The sequence below is a fragment of the Etheostoma spectabile genome, chromosome 5 (genome assembly GCF_008692095.1).
Source record: "Etheostoma spectabile isolate EspeVRDwgs_2016 chromosome 5, UIUC_Espe_1.0, whole genome shotgun sequence".
Taxonomy (NCBI): domain Eukaryota; kingdom Metazoa; phylum Chordata; class Actinopteri; order Perciformes; family Percidae; genus Etheostoma; species Etheostoma spectabile.
The window spans coordinates 17,102,701-17,123,250 of NC_045737.1; the positions used below are offsets into that span (position 1 = coordinate 17,102,701).

The following is a 20,550-nucleotide window of genomic DNA, read 5'->3' on the forward strand; positions in this document are numbered from 1 at the left end:
AGCTGTTCTGCAGTCCGTGGAAATACACACATTGACTCTAATGGAAACGTAGTGACTCCGACGCCGTTCCGGAGCGGATCTGCAGCCGTTACACATCCTGTGGAAATTGGGGGTTAGAGGGGATGGGAGCGCAGCCACCTTACAGCCAAATCCTTCATTCACACCGAAAGTTCTATTTGAGCTTTTTGCTCGAGGTTGTTTTCCTTCAAAGGGTTTTCCCCCCCTGCCTCATGACAACAATGCGGAGGAAGCTTTTCACCGTTGTGTTCAGTGCACTCGTTATCCCAGTACGTTCTACCCACGGCAGACATTAGGCAAACACAACATCTGTTGTGGAGCGTTCCTTTCAAAACAGCGTCTGCCTCACTGGCTGTGCGAGGCTATCACCCAGTCTTATAACCTCGGAAGGTTGGAGCCCCCCAGGGCGTCCAAGCACATTCTACAAGGGCACTGTCAGCGTCTGTGGCCCTTTTCAGGGGCATGACAGTAGCCAACATCTGCGCAGTGGCTTCCTGGGCATCTCCATGCCCATTTATCCCGTTCTATCTGCGTGATATGTCCGAGCACTCCATGACCCACTCGGCCCTATCCACACTCAAAGACAGATGAGCCGTTGCATGTGTGTTGCCTGCTGTCCTCATCCCTCCTGCACTGGGTGGCTTAGAGGGATGCAGGTGTCCCATAATTGTTAAATCATGATACAATTATCACTAATCATGCACTCCCACTCATTAATTGGCCCTCACAATCAGTTTTAGGCCAATTCATTATCATGGCAGTTTTTTTAATCAAAATAACATATTATCTGATGCAATCACCTGTCAGTGCATTAGGGAAGACATTAATCTATGTTCTGCTTGTGGACCCTGTGTCGCAGGTGGCATTGACTACATCAGCTTCGCCCTAACCCAATAGCGAAGCCTTTACGAAATGGAATGATAGTTACGTATTGTAATTCCAGATTCTATGAGTATAGGCCCAGCCCTCTAAGATTTGAGCCACCTGTTCCAATAACATTAGCTGTATAAAATGCTTATGTTGGGAGCTGAACAATGGGTCTGCTCATGTAAAATACAGTATCATGCTGGTCGCAAGGGCGGGAAATAAGATCTTCACGACTGCGCAAGCGCAAAGTGATAAAACCCAATAGCAATAACCGTAGATCTGTGCCTATACTGATAGAATCTATTAAATATTGTTTTTAAGGGCTGCACAGCCTCATGAGAGCATTTAGTACTTATACACTGCTAAGCAAGAAACAGAGGATGTTCTTACATCTTGAGCCTTTTTAAAGAATTATATTTTTAAAGGATGTACAGATTTATGCTACATATGTTGTTCCAGTTTATGAGTCATCAGGAATTATGTGAAATTTGGCAGACATGGACATTCATACATTTTACAATCTTGGCAGTTTATACATCACAAAACATCACGGAGCAATAGAGAACATAATAAGTGAATGTATGTTGCACTGTAACGGTGGAGGAAGGAAACTAATGCAAGTTAATAGAATTTTCACTACAGGCTCTTGGGATTGCAGTCCATGAGTTGCGATGTGGATGAGTCACACTATTCGGAAGCAGCCGGTCGGTCCTGTGTGCCGCAATATACACACATTATCCAGCCCGTCCCTCTAGACAAGTCCTCAGACACACACTCAAGCAATCTTTTGTACATGGACAATTTCTTGAATATGAGTTATTCTGATGATCAGGATAATAGTGTTGATCTTACTCAGCACGACAGGTCTCCTTGGTGCCTTTTCACTGTAATCTTTGATAGCTAAAAGGAACGTCTGCATGCCCGGCCTTAAGACATCTTCAAATGCGTGCAAACACCTAATTAGCTTAAAATGTCATCAGGGGAAAAAAAGACATGAAGAAGGGGAGAGAAGAGGGAGGCACAGGATATGCAAGAGTGGTGATTGGAGTAGAGGAAAAGAAAGTGAAGGAGGCATGTGGGGGATGATGGAACATGAAATAAGAGAATAAGAGAAAATTAGGGTGAGAAAGAGGCAATGACAACAGGAGGTGAAGAAGAAACGTCATGTTGGGAAGAAAAGAGCAGATGCAACAGGGAAGGAAAACGACCAAAAGAAGCATTGAGCGAACCCCCAACACCCATCTTCCTGAACCCTCCAGGGTGGTCCTTATTAGCTGTTAACTAATTAGCAGAGTCTAACTTTGAGCCCCATTGATTACACTGCAAGAACGTCTACAAACCCTCAACTTAAAAGTGTCAAGATTAAAAAAGGGACACTGCATCTATTGAACGCAGCCATTGCCCTATACGCCAAATCCTGTTTACAGTGGCAGTAAGATAAAGCAGCTTTTGTCCTGGTGGCATTTTACTGCCATTTAGCCCAAAGAAGCAACACACCTCGAGGTAATTAGTCCAATTACGAGTCTGTTATCTGCCTTTCTCAAAGCCTCACCGCATGTTAAGATTGCCCCATTAATGGTGTTGGGGTGTGCCATTTGCATTAATCACAGCAGAGGAAAAGCTAAAGGCTTCAGGTGTATTGTTTGGTTTGACAGTTGATGTGGAGATGCAGGGTTATTAAGGTGAGAGGAGAGAATAGAAGACTGATGATGATGTGGCTCCAAAAATCCCATCTGAAGTCATACATGAAAGCGAACAGCATTTGCCAATACATGGGAGTAAAGATTGGTCTATTAGGAAATTCATGCTGGAGAATGTGACATTGATTGCTTGCTCAAAGCATCATCATTTCTTTTACAGTTTAAAATGAAAATTGTGTATTTTTTATGATAATTTTGCACTATGATACAGTTTAAATATAAATGCATCTCAAAGAAATGTAGCAATAAAGTAAAAAGAAAGCAGCATTGTAATGTGATTTCAGCAGCAGTAGGAGTGCTTTCACAGATACTCATAGAGTCAAGCCTTTATATCAGCAGGCTACGGCTCTGTTGAAATGGGTTCTACAAGTTGTAATAAACTACAAGACTTTTATTAAAGCTCTACATGAAAAGTAACTTCTTAAGCTTAATCTCTAACAAGCACAAGCCACACAAATTAACTGAAATCACAGTTATCAAAGGTGTTATGCTCAGTCTGTGTTCTTCATCTTCATCTTTTTTATTTGATTTGCCTGAGGCTTTTGCTTAGGTGAGATCATGTGAAAAAGGAAATTCATCAAGTCAAGTCTTGTTACTATTTTGCTGAAGCAGTTGCTAAGATACTAGTGAGCTTGATGAACAGTGAGTGTGATTCAAGTTCATTGCTTCTCCTGCAAACAAAATTTCACTTGGATATCAGCTTGATAAGCACTGTCAAAAGCATTTTTAAAGAAAGGCTGCCTTGTGCAAGAATGTAATTACAGAAAGGAAGCTTTTTTTTAAATCAAAGGTGATTTGTCACCATTTGCAAAAACTTCTTGTTAGATTTTGCAAGGTGCTAATTTTTAAATGGACAATACAAATTGGCACCTCATATGTCAGGTATTAAGCACCTCTTAGTCTCACTAAGGTCTGGCTACACTACACACACATTCTAGGATAGGAGAAAAAAACACTCTGGCTGGTTTGCATTTCTTTAAACCATTTACAACCGTCTTGGGCACCATTAAGCTCCAGATGCAGTGATGGTGCCTCTGCAAAATGGTCATGGGAAGGAACTTGTTTTGGTGGAACATTTGTACGTACAGTAGGAAGGCGATCTCTGGATGATTAATTCCATGCAAAAGGAAATGCCACGTAAAATATGAATTGAAGTTGATTCTTTTATTGTACACAATACAGTAAGGTGAGCTCTTTACATTTGATTTACACATCGTAAAACATAATTTGGTATTAAAAGTGTATCGCTGTAACTTTCTTTGTCCACAGCAATACGCACCAATTGATCCCGAAACGTTGGCATTTGCAGGATAACTCTCGATCTAGCGTTGCCGACGAATGTATGCGATGGAGAACTGTCCAGCCACAATTTTCTATCAGTTTCTTTATCTTGTCCTGCAGCTACCCCCCTTAACTGCAGGGTTCTCACGCCTTTTCTCTTTGTTTGATGTTATTTGCGAACTAACTGCAGACGATAGGCCATGCTTGGAAAATGATAATCGGTGTGCAAACATGCCAGCACGTTGCTGTTAGATAGTAAATCTCGTAAACAAATTCTTTATAAATCTTCATAACATTCACCAAAAGAACCAAGCAGGAGGGCCTTATTGCATGGTCCAAATTTTCGTCAAATTTTCAGCGTTCCGTAGGAACAACGCAATTTGACGAACGGTAACACGCAGATAGCAGAAGGGGAGGGGCAAAGTCAGATGTCAGGCTTTATCCTCTACTTTTGTTGCCCCAGACTAAGCACCTCTGTACCTGCCAAGCTTCAGCCTCAGCTTTCTGTTTCCTGTCTGTATTCTCATTTTCCGTGGTGTGAACTCTTCAGTGGCTGTTGATTAGTTTCAGTCATTCATGGGTCAAGCTGAACTTTTACATTTGTGAGTGACCTGTTGTGGTTTTATTGCTGCTAATTAAGGAGGCTTGATTGAGCATCCCCCTCACTTTTGTAAATGAGAGGTCTTTTGGGCCCACTCGTCCTTTCTACATGTTGATGTCTTTCTGAAGGGGTTTTTAGGGTTGAGATGTGGGTCTCTTATTAATGTGGGTGCACAAGTGTAAGTGTGGTCCTCAGACATCCCCACTAAGGGGCAGAACAGCAGCAACAGCTCCACTCAAGAGACCCTTCTGATGTGAATTACAGTCAACAGGGTATATATATTCTGGAGGCTAATCAATCGTCACAAATGTGATCTGTATTTCTGGAACATCAGTCAATGTAAAATATTAATTTGAGTACATGTCTTCAAATGTGAGCTCCCAAGTTTTCCCATCAGTGAGACTCAGCAAGTTTCCATGACAAACAAAATCAACACCTGGTTCACTTGTTAGAAAAAAAACCTGAGAGCAGGAACTAAGAAGTAACATAATTAGGTTCACTGTAATGTTTTGTGTGCATTACTGTTTTTGCAGCCTTTGACATATATGTTTTCTTCATGTTTGGTGAATGTGTCATAGGTAAAACTATAGAGCCACAAAGTAGGAGTAGCCACTGATTCTTATGTTTTTACCACTGTACATGGGAGTAAGTATGGTTTATTAATCCCGCAAGGGGTGTGTGTGTGTGTGTGTGTGTGTGTGTATATATATATATATATATATATATATATATATATATATATATATATATATATATGTATATATGTATGTATATGTATATATATATATGTATATATGTATGTATATGTGTATATATATATATATATATATATGTATGTGTATATGTGTGTGTATAGCAATAAACATAACCTTTGGTGATGGAAAACTTAACTTAAAAACTCTTTTTTGGGGCTTTTTAATAAGCAATGTAAGAACCTCCGTCAAGATGACTAAAGAATATTTAAAAAAAGAGAATGAGACCCTTGAAAGTCCCTGCATATTACGTCCCTTGTGTCTGTGCACCCGTCTTTTCCCACAACTCAGCGTTCTACGCTGCCTCTTCTTCATAACATTACCGAATAGGAAAGGCTGCAGGCTTTATTTCCATCAAGTTTTGCAATCCACCGGGACCTTTTTATGGGAGATGTTTTCGTGGTTCATTTGATGTTGCTGGTGTTAATATTGTGTTTGAAGTTTGTGTTTTTGATGCTTATAGTTCCTTAGAGACAATGTCGCAGGGAAGAAATATAATGACACAAAACTAAAAACAAACAAAAAGTGCAGTGTTACTGACAGACATTGTACATCAAATTTAGCTTGGCGGTCAATAGCAGTTTTTGAAGGCTGAAGTAAATTTTGCCCAGAGTTATGTATGAGATACTGCATCTGCTGAGATGTACCCACGATCAATTCTACGACGGTTATGTTTTGTTTTGCTGAAGAGCCTTTTGGCTATGCATACCTGCAGATTGAAGACACGTAGGATGTTACAGACACTTTCAGCTGTGTCTCTGCAAGATCAATAACCACATTCTTTTTTCTTTTTCTTTCTGAAGAACAACTTGAGGAGGATACATTGCACAGTAATGGAGGTAAAGTATTGTCATCTGAGCTCAAAAACACTCACTTTGGCAGCTCACCTTAAATTATTTTGCCTCCTTTGCTTTCTGTTTCTCATCAAACATAAAGTTTAGTTTCGGTAGAAGTCAGCTTGTGTTATGACTCATGCAGCTTTGCCTTTGCCCTGCTGTGTTTGGTGCACTCTTCCATTTTCCTCACTTTCTTGCTCCATCCATTCATGGTTAATCTGCTCAACATCATCATCTTTGAACATCACTGCACTGATAACAGTGGAGTTAATTCTTCATTTCCAAATTGAGTACATTTGATGGGCGTAAATGTCTGCCTGCTGCCAGGATTACTCTTACTGCTGCAATCGAGAAGTAGGGCTAATGGATGTTTTAGTATTAGGTGCATGACAAGAACCACTTGAGTTCACTTGATACACCATTTTACACCAAAAAAATTTCACCCAAATTATATAAAAGAACTACTATTTTCTCACTCACCACAAGTGGTATCTAGACATGCAGATATTTTGGGTTTTATTTGCCCAGGTTTTGATACATCACCCCATGACATTTCTACAATGGAGATACTTTAAATGCTTAAAATCTGTTAAATTCAACAGCAACATCTTTTTACATAAGGACACGTTTTCAACAGTTGTCATAGTGACTAATTAATAATAGAGATAATAATAATAATAATAATAATAATAATAATAATAATAATAATACATTTTATTTGTATTGTACTTCAGCAATCTCAAATTGCTACAGAGTATATACTAATGCAACTAATTAAAAAAAGTCAATAATTAAAAAATAAATAATTAAGGTCAATCAATAGTTAAGAGGAAAACCTATGAGATACAATATATATAATTCATCAGTAAAAAGTTGTTCCAATGAAATTTTGAGGTCTATGGATTATCCAGAGTTAAAGGGACAAATGTTGCTGTTTGATTTTTTTGTATGGAATTTTTTATCAATAGATTGATCAAAAAGTTATCCTAACCCCATTTACCTCCATTGTATAGGTTTTGAGGCAGAAAGCTTACAGACAGATATTTCGAAACGTGGACAAATTAAACTAAACAATTTTTTTGCACGGCTACACTGAAGATAAACAAGAACATACTGTATGTTCTTTTGTAATAGTGTGAATATGCGTTGTATACAGTTTGTCACAACCAGGTGTTCTGGTGGCGTTAAATGAGTCCTTATCTCTGTCCTCTTCTAACAGGGAGCCAGGAGAAGCAGGACTGGTCCATCCAGTGGCCCACCTCTGAATCGGGCAAAGAAAACACTCCGGTGTGCCAGCCAGAGGTCAGTCAGTGGATCCGGTTTCAGCTCGCCCAAAGCCCCAAAGTCCAGTCCAAGTTCAACCAGCACATGTGCCACAGCCCCCAGGCCCTGGCCCCCCCTTTATATGCTGATCGACTGACCGTTGACAGCCCCGCCACCGGGTTCTTCCCTCCCTTGGACTATGGTCATCGCTCCCTGCCCCCTTCACCCCGCCAGAGGCATTTTGGCCACACACCTCCTCGGACTCCCTTAGTGGTCAACACCATGACGCCGCCTGGCACTCCCCCCATGCGGCGTAGAAACAAAGTGAAGGCCCCGGGCACGCCACCTCCACCTAGCCGCAAGCTCATCCATCTGCTGCCAGGCTTCACCGCACTGCACCGCAGCAAGTCCCACGAGTTCCAGCTGGGGAACCGCTTGGATGACACACAGACACCAAAGTAAGTTGTATACCTTTCTGGATTTTTTTAATGACAAACAGTTGGTGCTCTGTGTTTACTGAATAGCCCAAACCATGATACAAATGCAAACATAAAGGTCAAAGCACCAACAACATTCTGAGCAAAGGATCGGAAACTGCTTTCACTCTCAAATCGATCAACAGGTCTGAAGTTATTAATTTATTCTTTTTTTAAGACATTTTGTGGGCATTATCGGCCTTTATTTTTGACCAGACAGCTGAAGATATGAAAGTAGGAGAGAAAGGGGGGAATGACATGCAGCAAAGGTCTGGAGGTCAGAGTCGAACCCAGGCCCGCTGCGTCAAGGAATAAACCTTTATATATGGACGTCCGTTCTACTAACTGAGCTATCTGGCCGCCCTGATTAATGTATTCTGATGCTGTCAAAGGTGTGTTTACATCTGTAATGATAATTATCAGTTCATTATTATTATCATTATCATCACACAAAAAATGATTAGTTTTGATCCTTACAAACTCTTCAGTCATGTTAGTTAATTTAGCACATACATATATTATGTTTGATATAGAAGCTCCACACACTTGTTAAATATATGTCAGTTTCTTCTGAAGAATCACATTTTCACAGTTTCATTGATCAGTAGGGCTGTGCGATTTTTCAAATCTTATTTTCAATTACGATTTTAGCTTCCAACAATTATGAAAAAAAGATAATCAAGATAAAACGATTATTAATGATGCTCTCTTTTTGTCTTTTGTTATAATTTCAGCGCACCCCCCATTAGATATAACAATAATTATAGGAATATAATCAGGGTAGGAAGTATTCAGATCCTTTGCTTTTATAAAATTAGCAATGCAATGTTATAAAAACACTCCATTACAAATAGAAGTCCTGCATTAAAGTGTGTGCGGAAGAATGGGGCTGCCGGGATTTGCCGGATTGTGTGAAATACACCACGGAGGTCCACTAAGATCCACAGACCTCGGTTGCTCCGAGCCCCATGCACTGGTGCCACGGAGTGAAGCCACACACTGTTCACATAAACCCACTGCCTACACAAAGATGACACAGGTCTGAAATAAAATCAGCAAAGTATCCCATTAGGTAAAATGACGTAAATATTATTAGCGAGCACATCATAAGTATATAGTATATGTATGTACATAGGCTTAGACCAAAGATGATATATAAGCAACAACAGAATTATGCCATTTATTGTAAGTTAGGACTGAGGCTATGTGGTTGTTATTGCACACATTTGTTTGACTGTCAATTATCTTGTTTATAAAGTTTCTTAGAGACAATATTCCAAGTTGTTACTGGTCAGTCAATTACAGCAGATTGCCCGCCTGAAGCAAATATTCACAGATTCAGTCCTCGCTCTCCCTGATCTGTACAAGGTTTCACAACATTATTCCATCTGATCCAAGTAGCACTGAAAGGAAGTTAGGTCCCCACCTTTCCTTTCAGCCTTTCAGATTTATTAGAACATAATCACCCACCAGAGCCCGATCAGATTAATTCCTGGGAGGACAACATTGCCCATAAAGAATCAACGGCCTGTCGTTAGAGATAAGGATAAGGGGCCTCTGGGCTGAGTTCCTGACCAGTCATGCCTGTGTCTGGTGCTATGCTGATCAGATTTGACCATGAACAGGTTCCACCATGGCTAGGTAATCAGGAACCAGAGTCTGCCTCAGGAGAGCTGCTCTCATTTTGATAATGCCATTAGGTGACAGTGCCCTATCACTGCTACACTTGGTAAGTTAATATTTGGGAGTTGTCCTCTGCTTTTACGATGGCCATCTGGGTTATATTTGGTGTGTGCTTGGTTGCCGACAGGACTACATCCACACATGTCCGTGCATGTGGGTGTGTGCATCTGTAGCTGAACATTGGACTGGATCATAGCTGCAGTGAATAGGCTCAAATGGCATTAGGGAATTGATTACCGGTCCCTGAGCGCTGATAGACCGCAGGCTGTGAGCCCCTCTAATCAATGGCTGTGTGTGCCTGGAAATGTTGCAACTCATTGAGACAGGGTAGATCTGTTGGCTTCTCTGATAGCCAAGTACCTCTCCTAATACATCATAATTGGTTGGAGGATGGTGCTGGCAGGCATCAAGTTGGTGGTTCAGTTCTGGCATGAGGCACTCGTCATTGTAGTTTTGTATCTGTATGCGAGAGGTTATTGGCTTCAATGCAAAGTTGGTTTCTGTTTTTTTTCCTTGACGCAATATTAAATACCTGAAGTTTAAATCCTGCATTGTAATCTAGATTCCTTGCCTTTCTTGGATGAAAAACAACATGCAAACATTTCACCATAGCAAACCCTGAACCCTGAAAAAAACTAAAATATCACACATAAGGCTATTTCACACTTTAATGGATGGCTTTCTGTGAAACCTGGTTCCTTCCATACAACCCATATTTCCCCCTATTACCATCCTCGTGATTTTAATTAGCTCACAATGCTCCTTAGGTCCTCACTTTCTCTTGCTTAATTGCCTGACACTGTGGCCAGGACACAATAACTAGGGATTACCCTCTGACCCCATGACACATATTTTTCCCTGAGATATGCCCTAATATCTCATTATCACTGCATAATACGGCACAAAGACTATTTAGCTAAATGTGCAAGAATGCCCGGCATACCATGTTAAATGGAAACGGAGGTTTGGTTTTGGCACTGATAGATGACTGACATTTTAACTGTGAAAACTGAAGAAATTACATTGGTAACTGATAATCAAAGCAAGTTGGATTTTAAAATAGTGTTAATTAAATAAAAATGTTATGAGCCTAATGCACCCTCATGTTGTTGTTGTGAGAGGGGAAAATACGTTACAGCGTACGTTGAGTACAAAAAAAGTTTTTTACAGTGTACAAAAAAGCTTTTCACAGCGTTTTTGTGGACTACATTGTGGATTTTTATGTCTTTAACATTTTTTAATGGACGGAAGAACTACAAATGTTTATGAGAGATGAATTTCTAAAGACACACGTTGGACTTCAAGTTAGGATTGTTGCAGCAAGCTAAAGCTATGCTTGTCTGTGGCTAAGCTAGCCGGCAGCTGTTTAACCCTGGTGTCTCTGAAAACTGTCTGTCCAAAGGACAAACTGCGGAGGTTATTAGGCAGCCTCTACCTGTTGATTGATTGATTGACAGCTAAGCTATGCTGCTAAGCTACCGATAACTTGCTAGAGGTAACTCGCTAGTTCCATGACTACTCCCACACTCGGCAAGTCCCCATTTCCATGCAAGATTTCATCTTTATTCAAAAACTCAAACAAAGAAATTGCAGATTTCAAAGAAGAGACTTGTAGGCTTTCAGCGGACCAAAAAAAACAAGGATGCTTTACCAACCACCTGCTTGGACGTGGCTCACTTTGGATTTCATCTCTCACGGCGGCCCTCCAGGACATGGAAACTGGGATCCATCTGCCTACCACCCAGCGCCCATCATCCTGCTCTACACCGAACATCAAGGGGCCCTGAACCGAGGTGATTAGCAGCCGTAAGAGGGCTTCAGATAAGGCTCCATCGCCTTCTACATTGCCTCCCACCTTCAGCCTTTTAAATCGCTTCGACGCCTTAACGGAGCTGGCGGCTGGCGGTCCTGGATTGTGCCCAAAGACTGGGATTGCTGGAGCTTCCGCCATATTCCCTACCTCCTTGTCCACTTTCCCCCTAACCACAATAATTATTGGTGACTGCACCATGGCCTGCGAACGGAGAGGAATAACTGATGGTTCACATCCCAAATACACAATTCCCAGATGCTCTCTTCCATAACCTCTTCCTCCTCTACTAGTCCACAAAACGGCTACATCATTCCAGTTGATATTATAAACAGACCACACAAAGTGGTGAAGCAGCAATACAATAAGAAACACTCAACTGCTAACATATTCAATTTAGTGCTCATTCCTCGTCAGCTACAGCCTGCCACAAAAAACAAGGCAGATAATTTAGATAGATATATAATATAATAATAGATCTTTTAGACATCAGATCTTTAGCAGGTAAATTGTTTTTAATCAATGATTTTATTGTTCAACACAATCTTGATTTTATTTTGTGTTTTTAACTGAAACTTGGCAGGATCAGAATAGCAGGGCTGCTGTTCTCATTGAGTCAGCCCCCCTTGGCTTCAGATTTATGAGTGAAAACAGAGTTAATAAAAGAAGAGGTGGGGTCGCTTTTTTGTTTAAAGACTCATTCCTATGTACGCAAATATCTGTTGGAAATTTTGCTTCCTTTGAGTATTTGGCTCTTCAGCTAAGGTCCACTGCTAGAGCTATATTTCTAAATATCAAAAGACCAGCTAAGTACTGTGCAGCCTTTTTTGATGACTTTGCTGAACTGCTGTCTATGATCTGTGTTCACTTTGACTGTGTAATTGTTAGTGGTGACTTCAACGTTCATGTTGACAACCCTGAGGATAGAGGTGCAAAGGAACTGTGCTGTATCTTTGATAATTATGGGCTAATTTAACATGTGACTATGGCCACTCACAACAAGGGTCACATCTTGGACTTAATTATCTCTAAAGGTCTGAACATTTCCAAAGTTGCGGTGAATGATGTTGCTCTCCCTGACCATTCTTGTGTGGTTTTTAACCACTATATCTGTGAAAAAAACAGAGGTAATTAGAAAACGATACATCACTGAAAACATAAGTGATCTTTTACAGATTGTAAACATGTCCCTTCAAGCAGGTATCCTCCCACAGTCTTAAAAACTGCAGTAATCAAGCCACTCAAAACATAACAAAACATTTATTAAGGTTGGCCACATTGTGGTTTATCTCTAAGGTTGTCATTAAGAGCTTTCAGGCCATCCTAATGGCCTTTCTAAAGCACAGTATCCTCCATTTCAATGTGTATTTGTCTTCAGCTGCACAAGATGTGTATCTGTAACGGAGATTTTCGGCAATTATGTTCCAAAAATTGTTTCCAGTCGCTTTTATTGTATAAACTCAGCAAATACTCTGATCTGCCTCTACGGACCCTTATCTTCTTTCTGATAGCTTTGTGATTCTTTGTTTAATGCATTTGCCTGTGAGATAATGTGTTTTCCTTTCAGCTTGCAGTGAACCACAGGCTGGTTTCTATCCCTCCAAATAATTAATGAGCAAATTGCCTCCTTACCAATGTGTTCAGTAATATCTATAATTCCAAGAATGCCTCACCCTGAGATGAAAAGGCGTCCAGTTTTGCTTGAGAAATTGTAATGCAAAAGAAAGATAAGAAAGCAAACTTTCATCTGTGTGGGGAAATTTTAATCTCCTTTCTCAACAACTGTAAAGTGCAAATCCAAATATATATAGTTGTGTTTCATCTAGGGCTGCACAATATATAATATTTTTTTGTCATCGCGATATTAACTGCCAATGACAAAAGACACTCAGCCTTTTTTTTTTTTGATGAAAGAAAATATCAGTAGAAAACTGCACTTTGAAATGTAACCATCATCCTTTTTTAGTGCTGCCTTTTATGTTCAATTCAAAGTTCAATTTGTTCAATAAAATGTTGGAAAAGATTGTCTTTCATTTGTTTTAAATTCAACAAGCAGTTTGTTTTATTTTAGCAGAATACTGAAAGGACAAGTATTCATTATTGGGATCTTCAAGAACGTTATCAAATAGCGCATATTTTCTGTTCCAATGGCAGATAAGGTAATTTTTGTCTGGTAAGTGACTGGCCAGAAGGCAGTACAGAGCTGTAGAGCAGTACTGGCTCCACATTTTTCTTCAAAACTATTGCTTAATGGAGCTTTATACTTAACCCAGGAATAATTTAAGAAGAGGAATACATGTTTAGTTTATATGTAATGTCCATCACCGTTTTCACTCTGTCTGTGGACATAATAATTATTTTAAATATATTTGTGCTTAATAAGCTTTGCAGATTTTTCTTGTCCCGATGGTAATGACTCAGGCTCTTGGTTGAAGATTGTTATTTCTTCTACTCGCTTCAACCTTACGTTACGTTAGCATCTAAGATCACAGTTTTTTACTTTGCTGGTTGTGACAGTAAAACAAAATCTGCATCAAAAAAATCTTCATCTGTATTGTTGTATTTTATTATATTACCTTTTTCGGCTCCAAAAGATTTTTGATAACATTCAAAACCTGAAGCAAGTATTAGTTTTCATTAGTTTAGTCCCCCTGCTGTTTACATCTGTACCATCTGTATCAATTGTTGATGACTAAGGAGCAAAACACATTCCCCATCCTATTATTAATGAGTTGTTTCCCAGCATGACAAAAAGAAAATGCTGAGTCCAAGGATGTTGCCAAGTTTAATATAGGGAATATAGGGAAGTAATTAGTTTTAAATTAGTCTGAGTCATAAAGTGTACACTCACAGTAAATATGCATATACATTAGGGGACTATTGTTTACATGTAAATACTGATTTACTTTGAGTGGTTGACTAATATTATGTACCTTGTTTTTTTTCTCTACTACAAATCTCAGGCAGAAAAAACTTGTAATAAAAAGATTGTGCTTGAACAGTGCAGACCACTAATCAATGGCAAGCAAAGGAAACCAAAATGAAAGATATATAAACATTCATTGTCAGAAGAGTGTTTCACCAAGAAGCCCTTTTTCTGAACTTAACTATGCTGATATGTCTAAAATGTGAGCTGACCTTATATAGATACAAGCAAGAAGATGTTGACATTTGATAGCCATAGTGGTGAACAATATATATCGGCCGCCGATATATTGTGCTCCACTATGGCTTATCAAATGCTTTGTTTTCTGTCAGCTCCATGTACAAGCGTGAATAGTGAACGTCTATTCTTCGCCGCTTCAAATGATGTCAGTAAAAAGAGGAATAGGATTGGTACAGAGAGAGCAGAAATGCTCCTGTTTGTTAAGCACAACATTTGTCTGCTTCCAAAGCCCCGGAAGGCCAAGGTTTAGGCCTAACCCTAAAGTACTGGGCAGTTACAGTACTTTGTTGCTGTACTTACAGTTCAGAAGACTGCAAAGGCCAGTGTCTGTTCAGTCCAGTTTGTTCTGGCTCCATTTTCACATTTTACCTTTTTCAACACTTTTGGCTTTGGCCATTTAAGGCTACTGTACTGTACTACTGTACTAAAGTTTCATGCTGTAAAATGTACATAATATGGTGACTTGGTCTCATATGAGTTAGATGTTTATTGAGAATACTCAGGGTTGGCTTATTTATAGTGTGAATTCAGGACACACTTGCATCCTTTATAAAAATGTATTTTTGTTTTAAATATTTTTTTCTTTTGAAAATCTGATGACAGTCTTATTTTGCACACAGGTAAAGTTAACCAATATCTGTCATTTCTGAAAATAAATCACAAAAGTTATTTGATTATCATAAAAATGTGTTTTCTATACAGACATATTGACGGTAAATATCGAAATAGGCCATAGCACCAATATTAATATTGGTTATTGGTATTGGCCACAATTTTCACATCAGTGCGTCGCTAGAAAGACAGATATTCCTCATCCTTGAAATCAGTGATTTCTCAGAAAAACAAGAATGAAGTATTCACAACAACAGGGCCAGTAAAAGACTCTTACACAACCATCACACAACAAAAATATTTAAATTTCATCCCAAGAATCAAGAAATAAGGTGTGCTCTTGGATCTTAAAACACAAGACATTACTTTAAAACTACCTAACCTAAACAGGAAGGATAATTTAATTGAGTACTAAGTTGCTCGCCATGCTAAACACGAAATCTTTTGGTCATCAATGGAAAAAAAACATGGACTTTCTCTCAACACATCATCGGCCACCCATTTCCCAGAGTGATCTGCTACAGAAAGAGTTGAAGAGCACACCTGTATAGAGTCAATACAGTATCAATATTAATATTATTTGTTTTGGTGTGATGACTGATGCATCTGCCGGTGCCCCTGTGAAAATGTCATCAAATCTTAACCCAACTTGACATGATTGATTACATCCAGATATCAATTTTGAAATCCCAAAAATAAAAAGTTTTATTTTTTATTTTAAGCTTTCCTTGTTGTGTTCATGTTTTCAAGTTAGACAGAACATTGTATGTGTTAACATATTTTCATCAACATCTAACATCACTTAGGGGCTAATAGCTTAAGGACCCCATCCTTTCCCCATTTACTAATATGACGTTAAATTGTGAAAACCAATTTCTGTGATCAATCAATTCCTACACATCCCACTTAGTCCCAGAAAACACTCAATCACACACATAGTACAGGTATAGGCTTACAAACTAACACAATCAATAAATCAATCAAACCAACTGTGCTCATGACACAGTTAAATGATTGCTAATCATACTTTAATCTCTCTTTCAAGATTAATCCGTTGCACTCTTGCACTGAGAGATACTGATTAGTTAGCTAATAGTTTTAGTTACTAAACACAAGTGCACTGGATACCCAGCACCACTTAAACTTTAATTTCTAGCCACGAGTGAGGCAGAAATTTCAGTTAGCCTATGTTGCAGCCTTTCTATCCCTCTCTTGCTCTCCTGTCTGTATTTCTCAACATCTGTCTCTGTCTATCTGTCTCTCGCTCTGTGCCCTTTTCAAAGCAGAGAGGCCCTTTGGACTGGAGTGCCAATTAATAAATCTTGTTGTCTATGTTAATGAGTAGTAACATGAATGCGTGGAAAAGGCCAAGTGAGTTTTCAGTCTGTTACAGTCCCACTTGGCCTGTCACACCAAGATCGTTCTGGAAGGTTTTTCCACGGCCTCTTCCCCTCTGCCAGTGGAAACGGTAATATCATATAGTTAATGCCACCTTATGAGACTTTCACAGCTTTTTGAATGTTAAGCACTTTCTTATTGAATTGGATGTTTGCTAATAAATCACATGGCACCGGGGGTTGGCATGATTCACCCTCTGCTTCTCTCAGGGTAATTCTACCATTGAACGCTCAGGGGAAGCAAATTTGCATCCATTCCATGACTAATTTAGCTGTTTGCTTTCACTGAGCTGGTGTACACATCATATATTTCTCTACCCCCTTTTCCTTTCCCCTTTCTCTGTTTCCTTTTTCTTTCTGTCCTCACCCCTCTCATTATGTATCTCTTTTGAGAACCTGTCAATGTGTTATTTCACCGTCATCAGTAACATCTCCCAATTTAGACAGAAAATACATTTTTTATTGGATTTAGTTTTCTCGGTGGTGCGCAGGAAACTGATAAAGTTGTGGCTGTGTTGACTGAGATCAAGCGTTGAATATCACTGAGAGAGAATGGGCAGCTATGAGGTGGTACATACTGAAGGAAACAACCTGTGATCAACCTGTGACCAAATATAAACAAAGTTAACCCCTGCACTGACTGGACCGTAACTGCTATTACTCTCAAATTAATCTTTTAGGTGTTTTAATACAAGAGCAAATAACAGTAGACCCGCAACTAAATACAGGTATTAATGTTTTCTTGTCTGGTGCTGTTGAAGGTTTGTTTACATAGCCATTGTTGGAAAACACAGGAGTAAAATTGATCCAGTTTCAATTACCACAAAAGATGACCTATTCACTAATTAAGTAAAACTCTATGATCAAATGTGCAAATGCCGGTAGATAATAGTAGTTAAATAAAACCATTAATGTGTTTGTACAAGTGGAAGCAAGGCCATTATTTTCTAGTTTAGGATACCTCGGAGTGACATATTGTGATTATTTCATGGCAATGACTAAAGGAAAAAAGAGAGGCTGTCTTAAAATTGTTTGAGCTATATACTAACATGGAATGAAGTACAAAATACATATACAATGCAGTAATGGCACATCAATGAATTAAAACATAAATTACCACTCTATCTACTGATCGAGCCCTGTGAAATGGTTCCAAGCACTGGTGAAAGGTAGTAGGTGTACTTTGAGTTGGGATTCCAAGGTCAAGAATGAACTTTGATGGTAAAGTTTTATGCCAACATGGACAAGTACTAAAAGTTCTGTAAAAGTGGAAAGTGAGAGAAACAATTTGAGGTGCCCTTGGTTCAGCTTCAGTTAAAGTCCCATTCATTTTCTCCAGGTGACTCATAGTTGGAGCACTTTGGCTTGGATAGACATGAATCTCTCCCAGGTAAATTATCAGTACAATCCTGTGTATGTCTACATAAAAACTCAATGTAGTTAACAACTTCTCACCTAATGTATTAATAATTTAATAAAAAGTATTACAATGTGAAATAGTATTACTATATGATCTGCCTGGACGCTTTTACTTCAAGCACGAGCAGATCAATTTCTTCTCCTGAAAATCTCAGCTTCCTGCTTAACAAATTCGCCATCATAATAGCAATGTGCCAAGGTACAAACGCACCTGGCTTTTAAAGGGAATGGGAGATGAGACTCTGATTGGTTTATTGCATGTTATGCCCAAAACACACCTAAGATTAATTAAGACACTAAGTATAACCCTTTTGAACCAGGCACCTGGCGCACTGACCCTTTTTTTGCTGTTAAACTAGCAAAAGTGGATCGTTAAAATAGGGCCATAAATCTTGTAGCTAGATAGCTTGCTAGCTGTTTAGGAAGATGACATCTACATTGTTACAGTAATCCCCGGCCTCCCCTACAATTTAAGATACATTTTGGTTGCTGGACAAATCTGGGATGTAGGCGATGGTACAGAGGTCTGGAAACAGGTTAATCTGGTATCATCGATTGAATCAAAAGTGCCATTGCTATGGTTACCTGCAGTTTGATACACTTGTGCACTGATTTAGAACGGGAACTAAACTGTTGGCTGGAGCTATGCTTGAGCCGGCCAATATGGGATCTGATAACCAGTCAGCGACAACTATTTTCTGCAGCTGTATTATAGTTACGTTTAAAGACTGTAGTTTGGTTTGTTTTTCTTATCGTTGGCCATATAAAACACAACACAAAGTAAATCACAAAGTAAAATTAATCTCACAATTAAATGCAGGAACTCCATGACTAAAATGACTCCTTATTGGTGCAGAGCTGTTTCATGTAGTGATCTGTAATCCGAAGACACATTTATTGCCTTTTATTGTGAAGAAAAAAACTCATAGTGTTCTTTGAAAATTCAGCCGGCGTCAAATCGATGTAGCTGCTCCCCAGACAATCCGCTGAGATACAGATCCGCCTTTACCCTGGACCCATACGTCGTCACATTAGCTGGCGACCTCTGACCCCGCAGGATTATTGGTCCCACATGGTCTGCTGCGTGGGATATCCACTGTGTAGTTAAGTGTACTGCACAAAACCATGTCAGAGCAGTGAGATGATGTATGTGTGTGTGAGAGAGGAAGCAACGGCTTTGGTGGTGCCTCAAGGGGGAATGTGAGTATGTATCTTCTTTTCTCTGCGGACAAAAGCTCATCCATGTTAATCAGGGCTTTGGCCCCTTTGCCATTAATGACAAGTTAGGTGAGAAGGGATGTCAACGCCAGACCCCTAATAGCCTCATGCTGCCAACCTTCCCCTCCATCCATCCACCCATCTATCGGCCTTAATGAGTGCTCATCACAGCCTCTGCCGGCGGCCCAGAAATTGGAGCATGATTATGAATTTATATGAGTGTTTAGGAGTGGCGGTTAGCCCAAATGCCACTGTTGCTGGTGGAGAATGGATTTATTAGGCTGATGGTTTTTCTGTGGTAATTTGTGAACAAGTGGGAGCTGGGTGTGGCGGATAACAGGATTTGAGTAGGATCAGAAGTTATCCCCAAAAGTTGTGTGATTCTTATCTAAGAAGATAAAAAAAGGATCTCTGAGAAAGAGACAGGAATGATTTATAGCATTTATACTGTGGCATTTACTTTAGTTTGATGGAATTCTTGTTTTGCTTTATTCAGTTATATAAATCCTAAAGTTTCATTACAATCTGTTTTACTGGGAGCTCAAACACTGAACTGCCGTCAGTCGAGCATGAATGTTTTATTGTCCAACAACCATTTATTAAGTTATTAACATTGTTCATCATTCAGGCATCTAGCAGAGACTTTCATCTCTCTGAAAGTCGAGACAGACGATATCTGCTCCAGGTTCTATATTGTCCCTGACCCGCTCTTTCTTTTAGGCTCACTTCGTCATTTACTGCTCTGCATATGCTTCAACTACCATTTAACCCACAAGGCTGTGGGCCAGATAGCTGTTCTCGCTTCCAATCTGATTGCTTTAATACTTGGATTGGAGAGTTTAAGGTTTGAGTTATGGTTTCATTTTGACTGAATTGAGAAAATAAATTCTTATTCAATTCGATGTTGGGGTAAGTATACAGACAGACCTGCTGGTGCACACGTGACAGATAAGAGAAAGAGGCAGGGGACATGATAAGACAATCATCAGACAATGATTATGTGTTTTTTAGTACACAAAGATTTCATTTCAACTCTTGTGTACATGTCCAGAAAATCTTGAGAATTTACATGTACAATGCACACATTGAGAATTAGAAACATCTAAATCACAGTGGTAAAAGAAAATTACGACAATGGAGCAATGGAGATATTTCAATCAAGAGAGACTTAATTTCAGATAGGCAAAGAATTATTGTACATTTACATAATAAGAAATGTACAGTCTTTGGGTATTAGACTCCATCGTTAAAAATATTTTAAAGGGGTAAGGAAGCCAGACATATTCCTCCACGATGGAGCCTAGACCTTGGTGATGGTGGAGAGGGAACCTGGAGACCAAATGAAGGCGCGGTCTGCCGTAAAGGAACTCAGGTTGCAGTGTTTAAAGATGCCCGGAGGTGGAAGGGAAGGGAGGGAAGGGAGGGGAGGGTTGCACGTTTGCCTGAAAAGA

At 39.5% G+C, this 20,550-nt stretch overlaps 1 protein-coding gene across 2 annotated transcripts in view; it reads left to right on the forward strand.

Moving 5' to 3' along the window:
- Window positions 1-20,550, forward strand: part of ksr2 (kinase suppressor of ras 2) — a 101,126-nt gene that overhangs the window by 24,022 nt on the left and 56,554 nt on the right. The window contains exons 4-5 of one of the 2 annotated variants that reach the window (XM_032515195.1): window positions 6,023-6,058; window positions 7,275-7,776. In XM_032515195.1, the coding sequence (XP_032371086.1) occupies window positions 6,023-6,058; window positions 7,275-7,776 (538 nt within the window). The remainder of the gene's footprint in view (window positions 1-6,022; window positions 6,059-7,274; window positions 7,777-20,550) is intronic. The other variant, XM_032515196.1, reaches the window with a different exon arrangement.